At 41.4% G+C, this 19,214-nt stretch overlaps 1 protein-coding gene across 1 annotated transcript; it reads right to left on the reverse strand.

Moving 5' to 3' along the window:
- Window positions 1–1,362: 1,362 nt before the first annotated feature.
- On the reverse strand, window positions 1,363–11,765 carry SELE (selectin E). The gene is made up of 14 exons (XM_067532447.1): window positions 11,729–11,765; window positions 10,545–10,931; window positions 9,891–9,998; window positions 9,563–9,748; window positions 8,675–8,860; window positions 8,380–8,565; window positions 7,784–7,969; window positions 5,659–5,844; window positions 4,770–4,955; window positions 4,475–4,660; window positions 3,879–4,064; window positions 2,819–2,938; window positions 1,533–1,554; window positions 1,363–1,420 (listed from the first exon to the last, which is right to left on the reverse strand). Exons 1-14 carry the CDS (start codon window positions 11,763–11,765, stop codon window positions 1,363–1,365), a joined length of 2,220 nt encoding a protein of 739 aa, XP_067388548.1.
- Between the last annotated feature and the right edge of the window lie 7,449 nt (window positions 11,766–19,214).

Here is a 19,214-nt window from a genome sequence, read left to right on the forward strand (position 1 = left end):
TAGTCACTACTTTTTGAGTTATACAGCAGGCTATTTTATCTGAACAGAGTAGATGTCAAATAATTTTTGCAGAACGTATATGATCCTGAATTCTAGGGCAGACATCCTAAAGCAGTGCTATGATTTACAAATAGCCCAGAATTACATGGAGAAGAAAGTGCACAAGAAATTAAACACATACTTATATAGATTACAACACTTAATCCCATGGGGATGAAATCATTTCAGATCTACTTGCTGCATCCACAAACCAGAGTATCTGACATAATTTCTAACTCTGTGCTCCCATTAGCAACAGTTAGAAGTTAGAAAATAAACACTCTCTAAGAACTACAGCAAATCACCCTGACCATAGTGTTACTGGCAAATTTATTAACTGTGATATATTGTTACAGTACATTTACTTCAACAATTATTAGTGAACCAGGAGGCTGGACTAGAAGACCTCCTGAGGTCCCTGCCAACCCTAATCTTCTATGATTCTATGAATGGTTTTTAAATAAATTCCATAAATAAGTCCCATCCTAACTATTCTGTGGTAGAAAATGTGACCCATGTGTCTCCATGGGAGAGATATCCAGCAGTGTATGGATAATTATGGTGTATTGCAACGTGTTGATTCCACCCTTGTACCTTCAGATTGCCCCTAGAGAAGTCCAGCCTCTCCCATAGACAGCACCTTCTTTGGTCCCCATTCAGAGAATGAGCAGAGATATCCCAATCACTGTAGCTGTACATTGACTAGACCAATATAATCTCTTGGTAAATGGCAAGGGTTTTACCCACGGCTCGCTTGTCTTCAATGGGAGAACCAGATGACCGAGCTCACTATTTAGTAGCAAGGTACAAGGCTAATGATGTTGTCAGCAAGATGTATCAACGCCTGGCCACTTGCTGAGGATTGCATATCTCTATTTCCTGAGATGCTCTGAGGCATCAGTGCAGATAGTTTCAATTCCTGCAGAGAGAACAGATTTCCTGTTTAAAACAGGAAGATACAGGCACAAGTTTGTATTCCCTTATTCCAAAGCTCTTAGGCATCTGGCCACAGCCACAATGTAAAGGAATTTCTACTATTTCCCATGGGTAGGCACAGAATCTAACACAATTATCCCTTGGTCATATGAATGGCCATCACTGAAACGATTAATTTGTCAATCTCTGGGTACTTTTATGGCCCTCATCACCACAGCATGTATGCTGGGTGTCCCAAGTAAGTAAGGGGCTAATCTTATTGCTGGAAATACACAGCAGTTAAACGTCATTATAAAGATCAATGAGTTCTATGTTTGTTTCTGTTTTAAAAAGGAAACTAAATTAGGAGTGTAAATACCTCACATATCTTACCTGAGTCAATTGGCGTTAGATTAGATGAGCAGCGCTTTGGAAGATACCCTCTGAATTGAGACTCTGGCAGCTACTGTAAGATATAGAGGAGAGGGGGGCTTATATACAACTGTTCTGTATGTCAATGTGATGTGAGCAAAGAAAGTCTGCAATGTGTCTTGTTTGATTTTTAAAATACAACGTACCTGGCAGGAGTAAATTTCTTTGCTGCAAGAGAAAAAAATAACATCATTAGCATTCTTGAGATGAACATCCCTGTCTTGCATGCTATTTATTTCATTAATTTGTTGGAGAATTAGCACCACTGATTTAACAGCAGAAATCTGTTATAGGCTGGAGCAGAGCTGCTATCACCCCTTCTCCATAACCCTTCCACCCCATAATGGCCTTAAACCTGGAAGCTGTTCCCAAAACTGTTATTACCTGTGAGCAGAGCAACATGTTATACCTGGGCCTTTAGGATCAGCCCCTCTGCTCCCTGTGAGAAATCAGTACTTACTAGTAGAACTGAACAGGTATCTCAATGAATGCTCCACACATATTTGCCTAACTAACACAGTGTATTCTCTTAGGGAGCCTTTGTATCTCTCTTGTGTTCAGTCTCCATTCATATTCTAACAAACCAGTTGACTGGCAGGAAAATTAACAGAAATAATGAATCTTAAGTGAATATTCGGGAATACTTCTGGAAAGCAAATGCTCAACTTGTAAATGTAAGTCTTTTCACTGGAAATCTGATTTTATGTCTCATCCAATCAGGGAAATGAAAGAAACCATGTGACTGAGGTGTCCAAAAAAACTAATCAATATTGTTCATGTTTCGAATATCAAATATTTGTAACAAATTATTTGTGAGCAAACTGCAGAGCAAGAAAATATTCATCAAATAATTTTTAAAGTACAAATCAATCAAAATGGGCATAAACTACTTATGCACTACTTGTGAAAAGAGAGGCTCCATTTGACAAATAAATGATTTACTCTAAATTATTTGTTCATATCTATAGAAACAAGGTGGTCCAATAAAAGATGCCCACCTTCTCTCTAATATCTTGGGACCAACATAGCTACAACAACACTGCAAACAATTATTCCTAAGCGGCACAATGAACAATATTGGTTCGAGACATCTGTGTAATTTCTGGTTGATGTACTCCATGCTGATCCCTGTTTAGTTCTCCTAGCAGTAACTGCTAATAATTAGAGCTGGTCAAAAGATGCATTTTATTTTCTGCAAGAATGTTCAAAGAAAATGAAAATTCTTCATTGTTGTTGAATTTGGAGACATTTTTGTCGAAAATGTGAAAATGGAATATTTTAAGGAAAATCTGAAAAATGTCAACAAAAATAGGAATTTTCTCACTAAAGTTTCCACTTTATCAGAAAGCCTTTTCTTCCCCCCTTGCTGAAAAATTTCTGGCCAGCTCTGTGGAGGATGCAACTAAAGAGATGAACTTGTACAGTATCTCACCTTTCCTTCGAAGCCGCTTTACAAGCCAAACGAGGAATGATGCTGTTGACAGGAGTGAGGCTCCAATGGCTGTTATTCCAACAGAGATGTAACTGAGGTGTTCCTCAGAAGCTCGGGCTGCTAGGATGGCAAAAGAAGTTCTTATGAGACCAGGAGGAATGCACGTTCTCTGAAGTGCTCTCTGCTTGTTCCGCTTCCATTCATTCTTATTGCATGCAAGAGGACAGCTGCTTATTTCCTTTTGGTTTCTCACACTGTATACAGAAGTGGCAGGGAAAGACTCCCCATATACCAAAAGAAGGCTGAAAACTTCATGCTCAAAAAATAATCCGATCCAACTAATGGCAGGTTATCAAGGCTGCAATTCTGCAGGGTCCCTCATCACTTTGAATGGATAATTAGAGTCAGATTTTGATAACTTTACTCCTATTGAGTAGGATCTGACTCCTCGAGCAGTCCCACTGCAATCAATGAGTGATGTATGACACAATGTGAGTAAAGGTATCTTGGGGACGATAGGTGGGATTTTCTAAAGCGCTCAGTGTTGGCCCACTGCTGTTCCTCTTGCAATCAGTGGTACAACTCCAATTGACTTTGAAAAGAGCAGAGTTAAGCCAAGGCGGAGCATTTTTTAAAATCCCACTCATAAATTGCAACCAGTTATGTGAGTTATTTGGTTCCAGCCTGAAAATACATCAGTTATGAGGTTAGAGCTGGCAAAACAAATTGTCTAAATTTTTTTTTCTTTTTGAAAATTGGGTTTTTGCCTACATGAAAATTTTCACAGAAACTGTCTGCTTTCCTTGACATTTTTATGAGCCAAAAACTCATAGACAGAAAACTTTTCAGCTGAAAACCAAAAAATGTCAATTTCTGAGTTTTCTTTTCTTTTTTTAACAAGAAGTCAAATATTTTCAGTAGGGGAAAAAAAAATCTGACCACTGCTAGAAATGACAAAAGTCTGTCTTGTTCCATTCTGTCCTTCCCAACTCTCTCATCTAATTACAAGGCAAGGCCTCTTCAGCACCGTGAGTCACAGGTAAAAACACAAATAAAATACCTTCGCATGTCGGCCGACTTGCAGTCCAGTTTCCTGAAGAGCTGCACTGGAGCACATTAGAGCCATTTAGCAGCCATCCCTCTGTACAGTTAAACTCACAAACTGTGCTGTATGCAAATTCCCCAAGAGGGTGTGAACAATTCATGGAGCCCTTCTCAGGGGGTATCAGGCTTTCACACTGGGCAACTGAAACACAAAACCACATATAAATGGTTAATGAAGTCTCTAAAAATGTGCACCATATGTCACCATAGAGCCATCTGCATTCCGTTGCTGGGGTAAATAAGTTTTCAGTGAGTTTTTGCTAAAATATATCAGAGTTCAGTAAAGTAAAGGGGTGGTACTACTACTGTATCAAGCTAATTGGTTTTTCCAGATGTTCTGCAGTTGAAGACCTCAATAGAAATCACGTTAGACCAGATCCTCTGCTTGTGGAAACTCGTGTAGCTCAGTTGATTACAATGGAGCTACACAAATCCGCACCAGCTGATGAGCTGGCCATAGTCTTTGACACTCAGGGTTTAAAGTGTCATTCTTTTTATAGATATCCAGGCTCCTGAGCCTTACTTGATTATTTCGAAAGGAGAAAGACCTACCTTCACACTTTGGGAAGGGCTCTGACCAGTCTCCCTGCACTGTGCACTGAACTCTGGATGATCCAGTTAATCTGTAACCCTCCTCGCAATGGAACTCACAGGCCGAGTTGTAAGTGAACTCCGGATGATGGGGGGTACATTCCACAAAGCCTTTTTCAAGTCCCCTCACTGCTTCACACGTCACCACTGAAACACACAGAGAGCACATCCCCTGTTAATGTGGACGCCACACAAGCACTCCACACAAGTAATGAGAGCCCTGTACACTGTGAAGGGCAGTGACAAAGAAAGGTACCTTCACATTCTGGCTGCTGTCCATCCCATCTTCCAGAAGCACCGCATTGGAGCTTGTCTGATCCCTTCAAAACAAACCCTTCTTCACAGGCAAACTGACAGGTTGAATTCCACAGAAAGGTTCCAGAGTGGGGAGAGCACGTCAGTGAGCCATGAGCTGGGGCCTTTAAACCATCACACTCCACAACTGCAAATCACATGGAATATCATGGAGCTTAGTTTGGAGCAAACTAAAAGAAAATCTTTTGTTCTGCATGATAACAGAATTGACATTGAGAGGAGCTGGACTTTAGAGAGTAAAGCTATCACCATGCAAGTTAAGAAAGTGACTAGGGGCAGTGAGATTGGGTGTTTTGGGGGACAAGAAATGGGAGGCAGATTCTTTTATATCTAGGTTGTTAGTTCAACATCAGCCCAGGCTGGTAGGAAAAGTTGTAACCAAAAGTTGTTCCCTTTTGATGGCTGTTTGATGGCATATATGTCATGAACTTGGGGGCCTCAAATGATGTTCTAGTGGATGGGGTGCACATCAATACCCATTACAATTGGCACTCACTGGCCCTCTTGATGGCAGTCTCAGGAAAAGGTCACGGGCAGACTGGGTCATGAAGACTCAACTACCTTCTCACCAACGGGGAGAGAGGAGGTGTAGTGCTATCTAGGGCAGGGTGGAGGTAATGCCCCTATGTGAGCTGTACTTCTTCTGGGACAAAGAGAGGCCTATAGGCCACAGATCTGTCAATCTGGCACTCAATTCACTTTAAGACTTTAATTTTAAAATAGTGGCCAGACCCTCCGTTGCTGTAACGGGGAGTAACTGCACTGAAGTCAACAGAGCTATACTGATTTATGTCAGTTGATATCTGGCCCACAGTTCCTTGTGAATTTACCTCTACATGCTGGCAGGGGTGCAGACCATTTCCCAGAAGAGGTACACCACACTGGTTCAAACCCAGTTGATTCATAGCCTTCTGCACACTGAACCTCACAGGATGAGTTGTAGCTGAAGTTCTGCAGCGGATGGCTGCACTCCAGGATCCCTTGATCAGGTTCTCTTAATTGGTCACAAGTCACAACTACAAAGGAATGCAAGCAAGCATAAAGTGATTGCCACTTTCTCCACAGCAAATGAAAGAATCAAATTAGCTAGACCTACTGAAAACTGGCTGACATGCACATCTCCCACATCTACTGGTAGGCAGTAAGAATTAATCTTACCATGCTGGCATTCAGGCCCATAGAATCCAGCATCACAGCGGCAGGTATGATTGTTAATGGTCTCCACACATTCACCATGGCCACTGCAGGAAGACTGGTCACAGGAAGCTAGAAGGAAATTCAGCCTGTTATAAAACAATCTACTACCTTTACTAGTGAATCTGTTTAGAGCCACTACAGTGCTTTACTTATCCAGGAGAAAACATACTCTGGATAATAAATACTTTGCAATGTAAACAGAGGGCAAAGGTTATGCCATTTGAAATTACATTGTTTTTGCATTGCAGCATTTCAGAAACTAAGATAATTGACCAAACTTCACTACTCACAAAAATATTGCTCTGGCTGGAAACAGACTCAACAGTTTTCATTCTTTCTCATATCAAAAGTTAAATCACAAGAAAAGCAATAGACTTTTAGATGATCTAATGAAGGCTCTAAGTTCTGCTTTATAGCACCAACACCCTGATTCATCAGACACGTTGTGCATGATCAGCTTTAAGCATGTGAGTAGCCCTCAGTGGGACTACTCATGTGTTTGCAGAAGCAGGGTCTAATATAGTAACAATGTTTAATGTATATGGATAGGTTAGCTAATAAGCCTCCACTCTCTTATTTTCATATAGGTTCTTTGGGATTGATTGCATTCTGTATCTGAGTAGCACAAGGCAACCTTCTCTTTGCTGAATCTTTCATCATTCCGTTTGCCTTCTCACCAATGGGGGGAGAGGAGGTGTAGTGCTATCTAGGGCAGGGTGAAGGTAATGCCCCTATCTGAGCTGTACTTCTTCTGGGACAAAGAGAGGCCTATCGGCCACAGATCTGTCAATCTAGTACTGAATTCACTTTAAGAATTTAATTTTAAAATAGTGGCCAGACCCCCCATTGCTGTAAAGGGGCGTAATTGCATTGAAGTCAACAGAGCTATACTGATTTATGTCCGTTAAAATCTGGCCCACAATTCCTTGTGAATTTACCTCCACATGCTGGCATGGGTGCTAACCATTTCCCAAATGGCTTGGATGGATACCAAAAGATGGCCGAAAACTTCATGCTCAAAAAATAATCTGATCCAACTACTGGCAGGTTATCAAGGCTGCAATTCTACGGGGTCCCTCATCACTTTGAATGGATCATTAAAGTCAGATTTTGATATCTTTTCTCCTATTGAGTAGGATCTGACTCCTCGAGCAGTCCCACTGCAATCAATGAGTGATGTATGACACAATGTGAGTAAAGGTATCTTGGGGACGATAGGTGGGATTTTCTAAAGCACTCAGTGTTGGCCCACTGCTGCTCCTCTTGCAATCAGTGGTACAACTCCAATTGACTTTGAAAAGAGCAGAGTTAAGCCAAGGCGGAGCATTTTTTAAAATCCCACTCATAAATTGCAACCAGTTATGTGAGTTATTTGGTTCCAGCCTGAAAATACATCAGTTATGAGGTTAGAGCTGGCAAAACAAATTGTCTAAATTTTTTTTTCTTTTTGAAAATTGGGTTTTTGCCTACATGAAAATTTTCACAGAAACTGTCTGCTTTCCTTGACATTTTTATGAGCCAAAAACTCATAGACAGAAAACTTTTCAGCTGAAAACCAAAAAATGTCAATTTCTGAGTTTTCTTTTCTTTTTTTAACAAGAAGTCAAATATTTTCAGTAGGGGAAAAAAAATCTGACCACTGCTAGAAATGACAAAAGTCTGTCTTGTTCCATTCTGTCCTTCCCAACTCTCTCATCTAATTACAAGGCAAGGCCTCTTCAGCACCGCGAGTCACAGGTAAAAACACAAATAAAATACCTTCGCATGTCGGCCGACTTGCAGTCCAGTTTCCTGAAGAGCTGCACTGGAGCACATTAGAGCCATTTAGCAGCCATCCCTCTGTACAGTTAAATTCACAAACTGTGCTGTATGCAAATTCCCCAAGAGGGTGTGAACAATTCATGGAGCCCTTCTCAGGGGGTATCAGGCTTTCACACTGGGCAACTGAAACACAAAACCACATATAAATGGTTAACGAAGTCTCTAAAAATGTGCACCATATGTCACCATAGAGCCATCTGCATTCCGTTGCTGGGGTAAATAAGTTTTCAGTGAGTTTTTGCTAAAATATATCAGAGTTCAGCAAAGTAAAGGGGCGGTACTACTACTGTATCAAGCTAATTGGTTTTTCCAGATGTTCTGCAGTTGAAGACCTCAATAGAAATCACATTAGACCAGATCCTCAGCTTGTGGAAACTCGTGTAGCTCAGTTGATTACAATGGAGCTACACAAATCCGCACCAGCTGATGAGCTGGCCATAGTCTTTGATACTCAGGGTTTAAAGTGTCATTCTTTTTATAGATATCCAGGCTCCTGAGCCTTACTTGATTATTTCGAAAGGAGAAAGACCTACCTTCACACTTTGGGAAGGGCTCTGACCAGTCTCCCTGCGCTGTGCACTGAACTCTGGATGATCCAGTTAATCTGTAACCCTCCTCGCAATGGAACTCACAGGCCGAGTTGTAAGTGAACTCCGGATGATGGGGGGTACATTCCACAAAGCCTTTTTCAAGTCCCCTCACTGCTTCACACGTCACCACTGAAACACACAGAGAGCACATCCCCTGTTAATGTGGATGCCACACAAGCACTCCACACAAGTAATGAGAGCCCTGTACACTGTGAAGGGCAGTGACAAAGAAAGGTACCTTCACATTCTGGCTGCTGTCCATCCCATCTTCCAGAAGCACCGCATTGGAGCTTGTCTGATCCCTTCAAAACAAACCCTTCTTCACAGGCAAACTGACAGGTTGAATTCCACAGAAAGGTTCCAGAGTGGGGAGAGCACGTCAGTGAGCCATGAGCTGGGGCCTTTAAACCATCACACTCCACAACTGCAAATCACATGGAATATCATGGAGCTTAGTTTGGAGCAAACTAAAAGAAAATCTTTTGTTCTGCGTGATAACAGAATTGACATTGAGAGGAGCTGGACTTTAGAGAGTAAAGCTATCACCATGCAAGTTAAGAAAGTGACTAGGGGCAGTGAGATTGGGTGTTTTGGGGGACAAGAAATGGGAGGCAGATTCTTTTATATCTAGGTTGTTAGTTCAACATCAGCCCAGGCTGGTAGGAAAAGTTGTAACCAAAAGTTGTTCCCTTTTGATGGCTGTTTGATGGCATATATGTCATGAACTTGGGGGCCTCAAATGATGTTCTAGTGGATGGGGTGCACATCAATACCCATTACAATTGGCACTCACTGGCCCTCTTGATGGCAGTCTCAGGAAAAGGTCACGGGCAGACTGGGTCATGAAGACTCAACTACCTTCTCACCAACGGGGAGAGAGGAGGTGTAGTGCTATCTAGGGCAGGGTGGAGGTAATGCCCCTATGTGAGCTGTACTTCTTCTGGGACAAAGAGAGGCCTATAGGCCACAGATCTGTCAATCTGGCACTCAATTCACTTTAAGACTTTAATTTTAAAATAGTGGCCAGACCCTCCGTTGCTGTAACGGGGAGTAACTGCACTGAAGTCAACAGAACTATACTGATTTATGTCAGTTGATATCTGGCCCACAGTTCCTTGTGAATTACCTCTACATGCTGGCAGGGGTGCAGACCATTTCCCAGAAGAGGTACACCACACTGGTTCAAACCCAGTTGATTCATAGCCTTCTGCACACTGAACCTCACAGGATGAGTTGTAGCTGAAGTTCTGCAGCGGATGGCTGCACTCCAGGATCCCTTGATCAGGTTCTCTTAATTGGTCACAAGTCACAACTACAAAGGAATGCAAGCAAGCATAAAGTGATTGCCACTTTCTCCACAGCAAATGAAAGAATCAAATTAGCTAGACCTACTGAAAACTGGCTGACATGCACATCTCCCACATCTACTGGTAGGCAGTAAGAATTAATCTTACCATGCTGGCATTCAGGCCCATAGAATCCAGCATCACAGCGGCAGGTATGATTGTTAATGGTCTCCACACATTCACCATGGCCACTGCAGGAAGACTGGTCACAGGAAGCTAGAAGGAAATTCAGCCTGTTATAAAACAATCTACTACCTTTACTAGTGAATCTGTTTAGAGCCACTACAGTGCTTTACTTATCCAGGAGAAAACATACTCTGGATAATAAATACTTTGCAATGTAAACAGAGGGCAAAGGTTATGCCATTTGAAATTACATTGTTTTTGCATTGCAGCATTTCAGAAACTAAGATAATTGACCAAACTTCACTACTCACAAAAATATTGCTCTGGCTGGAAACAGACTCAACAGTTTTCATTCTTTCTCATATCAAAAGTTAAATCACAAGAAAAGCAATAGACTTTTAGATGATCTAATGAAGGCTCTAAGTTCTGCTTTATAGCACCAACACCCCGATTCATCAGACACTTTGTGCATGATTAGCTTTAAGCATGTGACTAGCCCTCAGTGGGACTATTCATGTGTTTGCAGAAGCAGGGTCTAATATAGTAACAATGTTTAATGCATATGGATAGGTTAGCTAATAAGCCTCCACTCTCTTATTTTCATATAGGTTCTTTGGGATTGATTGCATTCTGTACCTGAGTAGCACAAGGCAACCTTCTCTTTGCTGCATCTTTCATCATTCCATTTGCCAGCATCATTCGTTCTTTTGATGTAGATTTCAACACAGTCCTCGTCATTTTTTCCATTGTTTGGTTCACCCTTTGCCCAGTTTTTAGCCTCTTCCGTCAGCCGTTTTCCTGTTCCAATCCAGGTCCAGTACTTGTCAATTTTTCTGATTCCAATCCAGTAATAAGTTGGATTGAAGGGTAACATGGTATTCAGATGGACAATTTCCTCCTTATTCTGAATGGCAACCATATTTGTATAGTGTTTTCTACACCATTCCTCCGCAAGCTTATAGGTCATATTTTTTTCTGAATAGTGATATGTCCAACAATTGCCCTCCTCAAGCACCATAAGTCCTAAAAAGAGAAGATGCAGAGAAGTTGGTACCCTTTTACCTGTGCTTCCTCTTCTGTTATCAAAGGCCATTTTTATCTCTTTATATTATTCTGCTTTATGAAGAGCATTTCCAGAAAGAATTAGAATCTCTTTCTCTTTGAGAGAACTCATCAGAAAAAGAGCTTCAGCAGCTAGAACTGCAGTATGTAGCACAGAGATATTTAAAAGCACAGAAAAATCCCAGAATGTTACTGAGAAAGAGAGACAGAGAGAGGAATGAGAACAGCACAGAAATTTAGGCCGAACATTCAAGGTGTCATTGTCAAAATGCTCTTCCAAGAGCTAACAAAATAATGCTTTTGATTTAAGGATCCCACCTGCATGCCACTTTTTGGGTATCATTTTTACGGCAAACTGGACCTTGCTGCTTTTTTGTCTAAAGGGGAATATATCTAGATCTCAGTGGATATTGCATGCATGCATATGTTTGAGGTAGTGGTTGCATTTGCTTTATACAAAGTTACATCACAGGCTCCGAATCAGACATGTCAATATCAAATATAGGGTCTCCAGCATGTCAAAGGTGTGTCCAGTCCTTGCTCACGCTGGGTGGATATGCTACACAGCCATCCACAGGAGCCATTTTTGGCTTTGGCAGTTGAGAGAGGGAAGCACACCATTTGCTTCTGTGCAAATCTGTCGTACTGCTTAACCCAGCTACTGCATCCCTCTTTGCATCAGAAGGGAGCTGAGAAAAAACAGCAGTGCTTTTGCTTCCAGTCTAACTTGTTTTCCACTCAGATACACACTCGCTTACCGTAAGTGAAAACAGACAGGAACCAGAGGCCAATCATGTTTCTGGGGTACTTCTCTTCACTTTGCTCTTTGAAGAGATGGCTGCAAAAAACAAACGTGCAGATTTATGGCACATGGTTTAAACCACTGATACTAACTTTCTGCAGTATAATAATGCCATATGATGTTATTGTCTACAGCATCTTTCCTATATGCTGTTTCACACATCATTTTACAGAGTTAAACAACCAGACCTTCCACCTGGCTAGTGTATTGTCTAAAGCAGATCTTAATGGTGAGGCAGACTGGAAATTAAAATAACTTGCACAGGACATTTTTGTCGTGTTACTTCAGATCTGACTGATCTACCAGTGATCTCAGCTAAAATATGGGTATGTTTGGAAAGATTCCATTTTTATCAGTAAATGTCAATAAACAGTTATTTCAAGTAAGAAAAATGATGCTTGAGAACTTGATTTAAGTCTATTTACTTTGTATATTTTGATATATGATGTCAAAAATTGGTGGTTTAACTGTTATAAAGCTTTAACTTTTGAATCTCAACGTCTACTGTCATTAAATAATTATTGTCTGACCCCACACACCTGCTTTCTGACCTACCCATAATTTCCCACAACTGTGAAAATTTAAATTGATAAAAATTGAAAAAAAATGTTTAAAAGCCATAATTCTGTGCAACTGTGAAAATTTAAATCAATACAAAATCTTTAAAATGCTTAAAAATAAACGTTGATATTATTAATCAAAACTACACAAAAATAAAATTGAAGTCTGCCAAAGCCAGGATATGAAATACACCAAAACTACTTGAAAGTCTATTATACTTACAGACTGTGGCTGTGATGCCCTGGCACTTTGTAGCAACTTGATAAAGAAGTTTCTTCAGCAGCTGTTTTCCTTTGCTAAGTCACTCCAGTGGTTCTTATTCTGAGTCTCACTGGAGAGCTGCTACTCAGTGTGTATCCTTTGCCTTCAGCTCTCAGCCTTTTTGTTCTATCGGCTCCTACTTCCTAGAAATTCCAGTGACGTGGCTAAGAGGATATCCCTTAATAAGAAAGTGAAAAATTTCCCCAGAAAAAGTGATGCCAAAACTCACAAATACACACCCATATGCCTTCCTCTCCCAGACATACACCAATACCGTGATGAGGGTTTGCCCATGTGCCAGCTGATGGATTTTAATTCAGATAAACACACAATTCCAGGATATCTAGAGCGATTAAGCATTGAGACCCATCGAATCTTAGCGTGTGGGTGAATTAATTCCTTACAGCTTTTCTGCTCATATGGCTGTGTTTGTTTTGTTTGACCATAGTGAGCTTTATGTGGTTTGCCCCCGCATCCACCTTCCAGAGAGTAGAAAAATTGTGCAGTATCTTTCAGAAATGTAAGAAAGAAACATATCATTTACTGACTTCCTTAGGTGCACACATACCATGGTGACAGGCATGGAATGAGAACCAAAATAGATGGAAGTGAAAAAATCATCCTCCATCTCTATTACATTTCTAGAGTTTTTTAACATAACTGGCTGAGATATTCAAGCCAGCTAGTGGATTTAGATGCAAAACTCCTGTTAATTTCAATGGAAATTGTATGTCTAAATCCCCTGGGAAGCTTGGAAAATCTTAGCCAATGACTATATTTCTGGAATATATAGAAATTTATTCAGTATTTCACCCACATCATCTTCACACTCTTCTGAGAGTCATGCACTGTAAATATATTAAAGAGATATTCTATATGAGGGCGTCTTAGCAACTCTATAGTTAAGGCTGGGTTGAATTTTGCAATGAAAACAGGAGGACTAAAACTCTTTGTTATGGATGAATACTGCCATGTGTCCTTCTCAAACATACCCCACTTGTTCTTTGAGTACAGAACAAATTTTCCAAGGATAGAAAAATGAATTCCTTAATTAGTTTATGAGCAATACCTATTGTAAAATGTGCCCTTTAAAGAACAATGAGAGTTGGGCATCTAATTAATTAAGAACCTTATAAAGTCCCAGCCTTAGATGCCATGGTGATAAATGCTTGAGAAATGAGGGAGGGAGGGAGGAACGGACGGATGGATGGATAGATAGATAGACAGACAGATAGATAGATAATATCCATGCACCATAGCAGAAATAGTAAAATGTTTAAGAAATAGCCATGGTTCAATTACCGGCCACAATTCTCAATCTTTGACTTTGACAGAGAAAAGAAAAATCCAACAGATTACTGTGCTAACCCAAGCCATCATCAAATTCTTTCAATGACCAAAGGAAAATTATTGGGATGACAAAGTATTTCTTGTACACAATGTGCATTTACCAATCAGAGCTTTCCACAACCATTACAAGGCACTAGGCTAGGACTTAGAAAATCTGGGCTGTTTCTGGCTCTGCTACTGACTCCCTGTGTGACCTTGATCAAGTCACTTAGGCCTTGATCAGCTTCGTTGAAATCAATGGGTGTCTTCCCACTGACTTCAATTAGTGTTGGATCAGGTTCTTGATTTCTCTGTGCCTCAGTTCCCTATCTATACACTGGAATAATCACACTTCTTTCCTCCCAGCCTTTGCCTGTCTCACCCTATTTAAATTGTAAGCTGTTCAGGCCAGAAACTGTCTCTCACCATACACACATGGTCATTTCTAAGTGGTACTCACCTGGGATTTCTAAGTGGTACTGTAATACATATTAATAATAATGATGAATTTAAGTATAACTTTCCTGATCATTTATTATTATTTATATGACACAGACCTGGCCAGAAGAGTCCTTTCATACTCTTTGAAGTCAGTGAGAAAATTAAGCAAATTTTTTTTTTCTGACACTTTTTATGAGCTTCCTACTTGACAAGTCCATATGCTCAAACATCCTCCTTGTGCTAGAAGCCGTGAAGCTGTCTTGTGGAAAATTTTATCAGAACAATGCTATTGTCGGTGGCTTTACAAGAAGGAAAGAAACTCCAGGAAGGTGTAGACTAGTTAGTTTAAAATATCTTTCCTGCAGTTTGGCAGACCAGACCACTTTTCTGCAGCTTTGGCAGGAAAAATATCCCGGTGGCATACAAAACCCCCTCTAAGGCTGTTTGCTTTGGCTGAAAACACTGCCTCTTTTCGAAACCACTGGTCATTTTTTTCTCCTGGAGAACTATTATTAGCCTTTCCCGTCAAATCACTTCTATCTTCTCCCTATTTCTTTTATCTCAATTCCATTTAATGCAAAATAAAGCCAACTACAGAAACTTCTTAACTAATTAGAGATGTCAAGGACCAATGGATCTGGGGTAACATTTTCTAAAACCCCAAAGTGTTTTAGGAGGAATCCCATTTTCAAAAACAACTTTGGGACCTTAGGCTCCTAAATGCTTATGTTAATTTTGAAAACGGGACTTCAGGTCCTAAGTCACTTAGCAGCTTTTGAAACTTACCACTGGTCTAATTGATTCGTTGGAACCCTGACATTAATGACAGAAAAGCCATACAGCCTGAGCCTGCCCCTGGCTGACTTTATGTTACTGACTAATTCTTAACTTAACTTTCAGTTCTTTTTCCTTTACCACTTAATTTGGGACTATAATAAACCACTTATTTTCATTTGCTATAAAGAACTAGGGTCTGATTCTACACTCCATTATACCAGCTTTACACAGGTGAAATTCTGTTGAAATGAATGGCGCTACACACTGGCATAAAACTGGAGAATCAGGGCCCTAATGCATAGATTAAGGGCTTGTCTACTACACAGTGCAGCAGTGAGTGCTGTGTGGTGTGATTTCTAAAGCTCACTAACGCATTGCACATGAAGTGGTCTGAGTCGACCCTGCCAGTGCAAACTAAAGGTTCCCTAGTGCGCTTTAATGTAGAACTGGAAACAGTACTGTATTAAAGCACACAAGGGAACCTTCAGTGCACACCAGCAGGACCTACATGGAACAGTTAATGCGCAGCACAGTAGGGCCCTTTAGAAATCACACCCCCTGCCGTGTGCATTGCCCCACCGTGTAGACAAGTCCTATGTATCAGAAGAGCTGGGCATGACCCGTCCGTGCCTAGGGTAGCCACCTGAAAATGCTAAGATCAGAGCAGGCTGTAAAAAGAGAGCAGATTCTCCCAACACTGGTGGGTGACACTGAAGTCAGACATTTCAACCAGCCACAAACAGTTCTTCTGATTCCCCACGCTAGTTATTAAGAAGCCAAAATAAAAATATACACAGCCCTCTTTACTGCATTTCAGTTTTAGGCTCCTAATCAGCCACTAGGTCCAGTAAAGAGACCAGTTATTTAAAACTTTATGCTCTTTACCAAAAAGGTTTTTCCTGACTCCAAAGGGTCAGTCACAGTACCAGATCAATATAAGTTTGGATCTTACCTAAAATACCATGCTGCCAGCCAAGCCTTTAGTAACTAAAACTTTATTTTAAAGTTTATTAAAGTTTATTAAGTTTAAAGTATTTTAAAGTTTATTATAAAAAGAAAGAAACAAACTATAAGAGAAGTGTTGAATAATTAAAGCAATCAGACACATACAATTGATTTGAAAGTCCATATATATCAGGTTTTTAATAGAATTGTGGAGTTTGCAGGCTTGTATAGTCCCTTTCGTATACATCCAGTACCTGGATGAGTTTTAGTCCTTTGTTTCACAGCTTCAGTTCAGTTGTAGATTAATTGATTCAGAGGTTGGCTGAAGACTGAAGACAAAATGGATCTGGTGCAGCTCCCTTTTATGTCCTTTGGCCTTTGCCATGCAGCTTGTGGAAATTTACAGAAATAAGATGGAGTTCAGAGCCACATGAGTAAGTCCTGGTGACTTATCAGGTGTATCCCTCACTTCTCCCCCTGGACCTGTTGTACCTGTGAATTTCTTAATGGGCCATTAAGCAGGCTAGTGCTGCAGCCATCCTGTGTGGGGTGTTGCCCAGAAACACAGCACAATTTGAAATACAGATATATCAAACATATTCATAACTTCCATTACACATATAACACATAAACATAAACATTATTATCTTACTTAGCACATTATAGCCTTTTTAACAGTCCCTGACATGGCATATTTCACATGAATTATTATGATTCTGATGTATTGATGTTAAAAAATATAATAAATGCCCCGCCCCTCCCCAATCCAGCCAGTGTGACACCCCCAACACGAGATTGGTGTAGAAGGGAGTAATCAGAGCTCCTGAATACACCTCAAGGGCCCCCCTAATCCAGCCAGCATCACATTGGGTGCCTGCAGTTCCCATTGACAGCCTCATTTCCAAGGGGTGAAATCGTGGCCTTATTGAAGTCAATGGCAAAACTCTCATTGATGTTAGTTGGGCCTAGACTTCACCCCATGTGTCTAAGCACAGGAGGACAAATTGCCATAGATTAATTAAACACAGATGCCTAACACATTTTACAATATTGTACATCTAACCCCCTATCTAGGTTCTTATCTGGTGCCCATCACTCTAGTACCCAATTAATTCAATGTTTTTTGGATCAGGCCCGACATGCTTTGTGAAGTTATAATGTTTTACCTCAATCTCTGTCTCCCACCTCTCCCCTCAGCATGCTTTGGACCATGTGTCTGCATGCATGGGGTTAGTGTGGGAAGGCAAGGTGAAAAGGTGAGTTGCTCTGAAGGGAGTGAGATTCGTGGCCATGCTGATCTCTTCCAAGAGTGAGTTGCAGATCATTAGGCCAGTTTCCAAAAAAGCTGACTCCTAAAGGCACAAGTTTCCGTTGTTCCAGTGGAGCGTGTCTCTTGCTGCAGAGGTTCTCAAACTGGGGGTTGTGACTCCTCAGGGGGTCGCAAAGTTATTATGAGGGGGTCATGTGCACATGCTGGTAAGGATGGCATGGCCTGGGGGGGAATCATCACTTTTGTGGGAGTGTTGAGGTGTAATGGTTTGGTTCTGACATTTTCAGTTAATCGTTTCTTCCAGAGAATAGCCTCATGCACAAAATCATTGGTGCCGAGTGTAGTTCTGTAGGGCTGTGTGCACTCAAAGTTAGTGACGGGTGCAAAGCTGTTAGGGCGGTGTGCAAAACCCAAAAAGGCGGGAAATAGGAAAGATTGCTATTGGTTGGGAAGAGTACTTAAGCCCAAGGCAGGCTGTGTGAGAGGGGGCTGTTCATTCTAGTGACCGCACAGCAGCACATGCACGAAGATCATCGGACTGCATCCAGAAGTACCCAGACTTACTTGTTCCTGGTTTCCAGTGTTCCTGTTGGAGTGATCCCGAATTGCCGATCCTTCCTGCGCTCCTCTTCGGTTCCAGCCATCAGCCAAGTCCTGCCAAAGAAGCGGTGGTGACTTGTTACTTCCCCTTCTATGGTTTTGTGTTCTTGAAAGTAGTGGGATCTGGCTTCAAGCCCCTCTGTAACCCAATACCCGAGCTCTGTTATTTGTGTGATACCTAATTCGTTTAGAATAAAATGTTAATAGGTCACTCCCTTTATGTAGTAATTGAACTCAACCCTGGTGACAGATATGGGATGGGGGGAAAGAGAGGCAGAAATCCTGCCAAGGGAGGGAACTTCTCTTTCCTTTACAGAACAGGGGGAATTGACCCAGCCTGTCAACAGTGGGGTTGTCACAGCCTGAAATATTTTCAAAGAGGGTCCCAGCAAAAAAATGTTTGAAAACCCCTGGGGGTCCTGTGGGAAGTTGCGATCGCACAGGATGAGACACTGCTCCAAGTAACTTGAATCAGTCTCATAGAGGGCTTTGAAGGTTAGGACAGGAACCTTGAATTTAAGCGGGTACACCGAGGAGATCCCATGAAGAGTGTGACATTGGAGGGGTGCTCTTGCACAGCTGAACCAAGAACTTTCTTAAGGTCAGTAGCTTCATAGCTAGGTACAACAACATTACAAGGCTGGAGGTCACGAATGTGTGGATCACTGTGGCTAGGTTTAAGTCTGACAGGAGATGGCACAGTCTCCTTGATAGGAGAATGTTTTCCTCCTGTAGCAATTTGGGTATCAGAAGCCATGGAGAGTCTAGGTGACTGCTGAGGCTGTGTGGTGTTTTAACAATCTGTAGGCAGACACCTTTAGTGGTGTGTGATGTTATAGAGGCAGCGAGTAAATTGAAATGCTTTCCCTGCCCCACCAGCATTGCCTCAGTCTTTCTTTTACCTTCCCTTATTTATTTCTTTAGCCAGCTACTCTTCCCCCAGTTGCTGAGCTGAGCTAAGCCCATGGGGACTGGAGAAATGGTGTTATTTGTGACTGACGTGAAATAGACATGCGGGTTGTCATCTGCATACTGCTGGCATTTCAGCTTCTGCTATTTCATACTCTCCTCTCATGGCTTCATATAGATGCTGACTAGGATGGGGAAGAGGTTGGATCTCTGTGGGGCTCCACAGATGACGGCTCTAGAGGGGGAAGAGCAGGTGCCCCCTTATGACCTTCTGGGTGCAGTCAGAGGTGAATGATTGCAGATCTGGTTGCCTAAGGAGTCCCACAGAGTAGGGCCATTGTAGCCACTC

Source organism: Emydura macquarii, unplaced genomic scaffold (genome assembly GCF_026122565.2).
Source record: "Emydura macquarii macquarii isolate MOO-44397 ecotype Brisbane River unplaced genomic scaffold, CSIRO-AGI_Emac_v2 contig_3287, whole genome shotgun sequence".
NCBI lineage: Eukaryota > Metazoa > Chordata > Testudines > Chelidae > Emydura > Emydura macquarii.

Coding starts and splice junctions, on each gene's coding strand:
- SELE (XM_067532447.1), bottom strand. CDS start 11,765: ATGATTGGCCTCTGGTTCCTGTCTGTTTTCACTTACG. Junction 9,999..10,544: donor GGTTGCCTTGTGCTACTCAG/GTACAGAATGCA, acceptor ATTTCCTTCTAG/CTTCCTGTGACCAGTCTTCC. Junction 9,749..9,890: donor TGGGCCTGAATGCCAGCATG/GTAAGATTAATT, acceptor ATTCCTTTGTAG/TTGTGACTTGTGACCAATTA.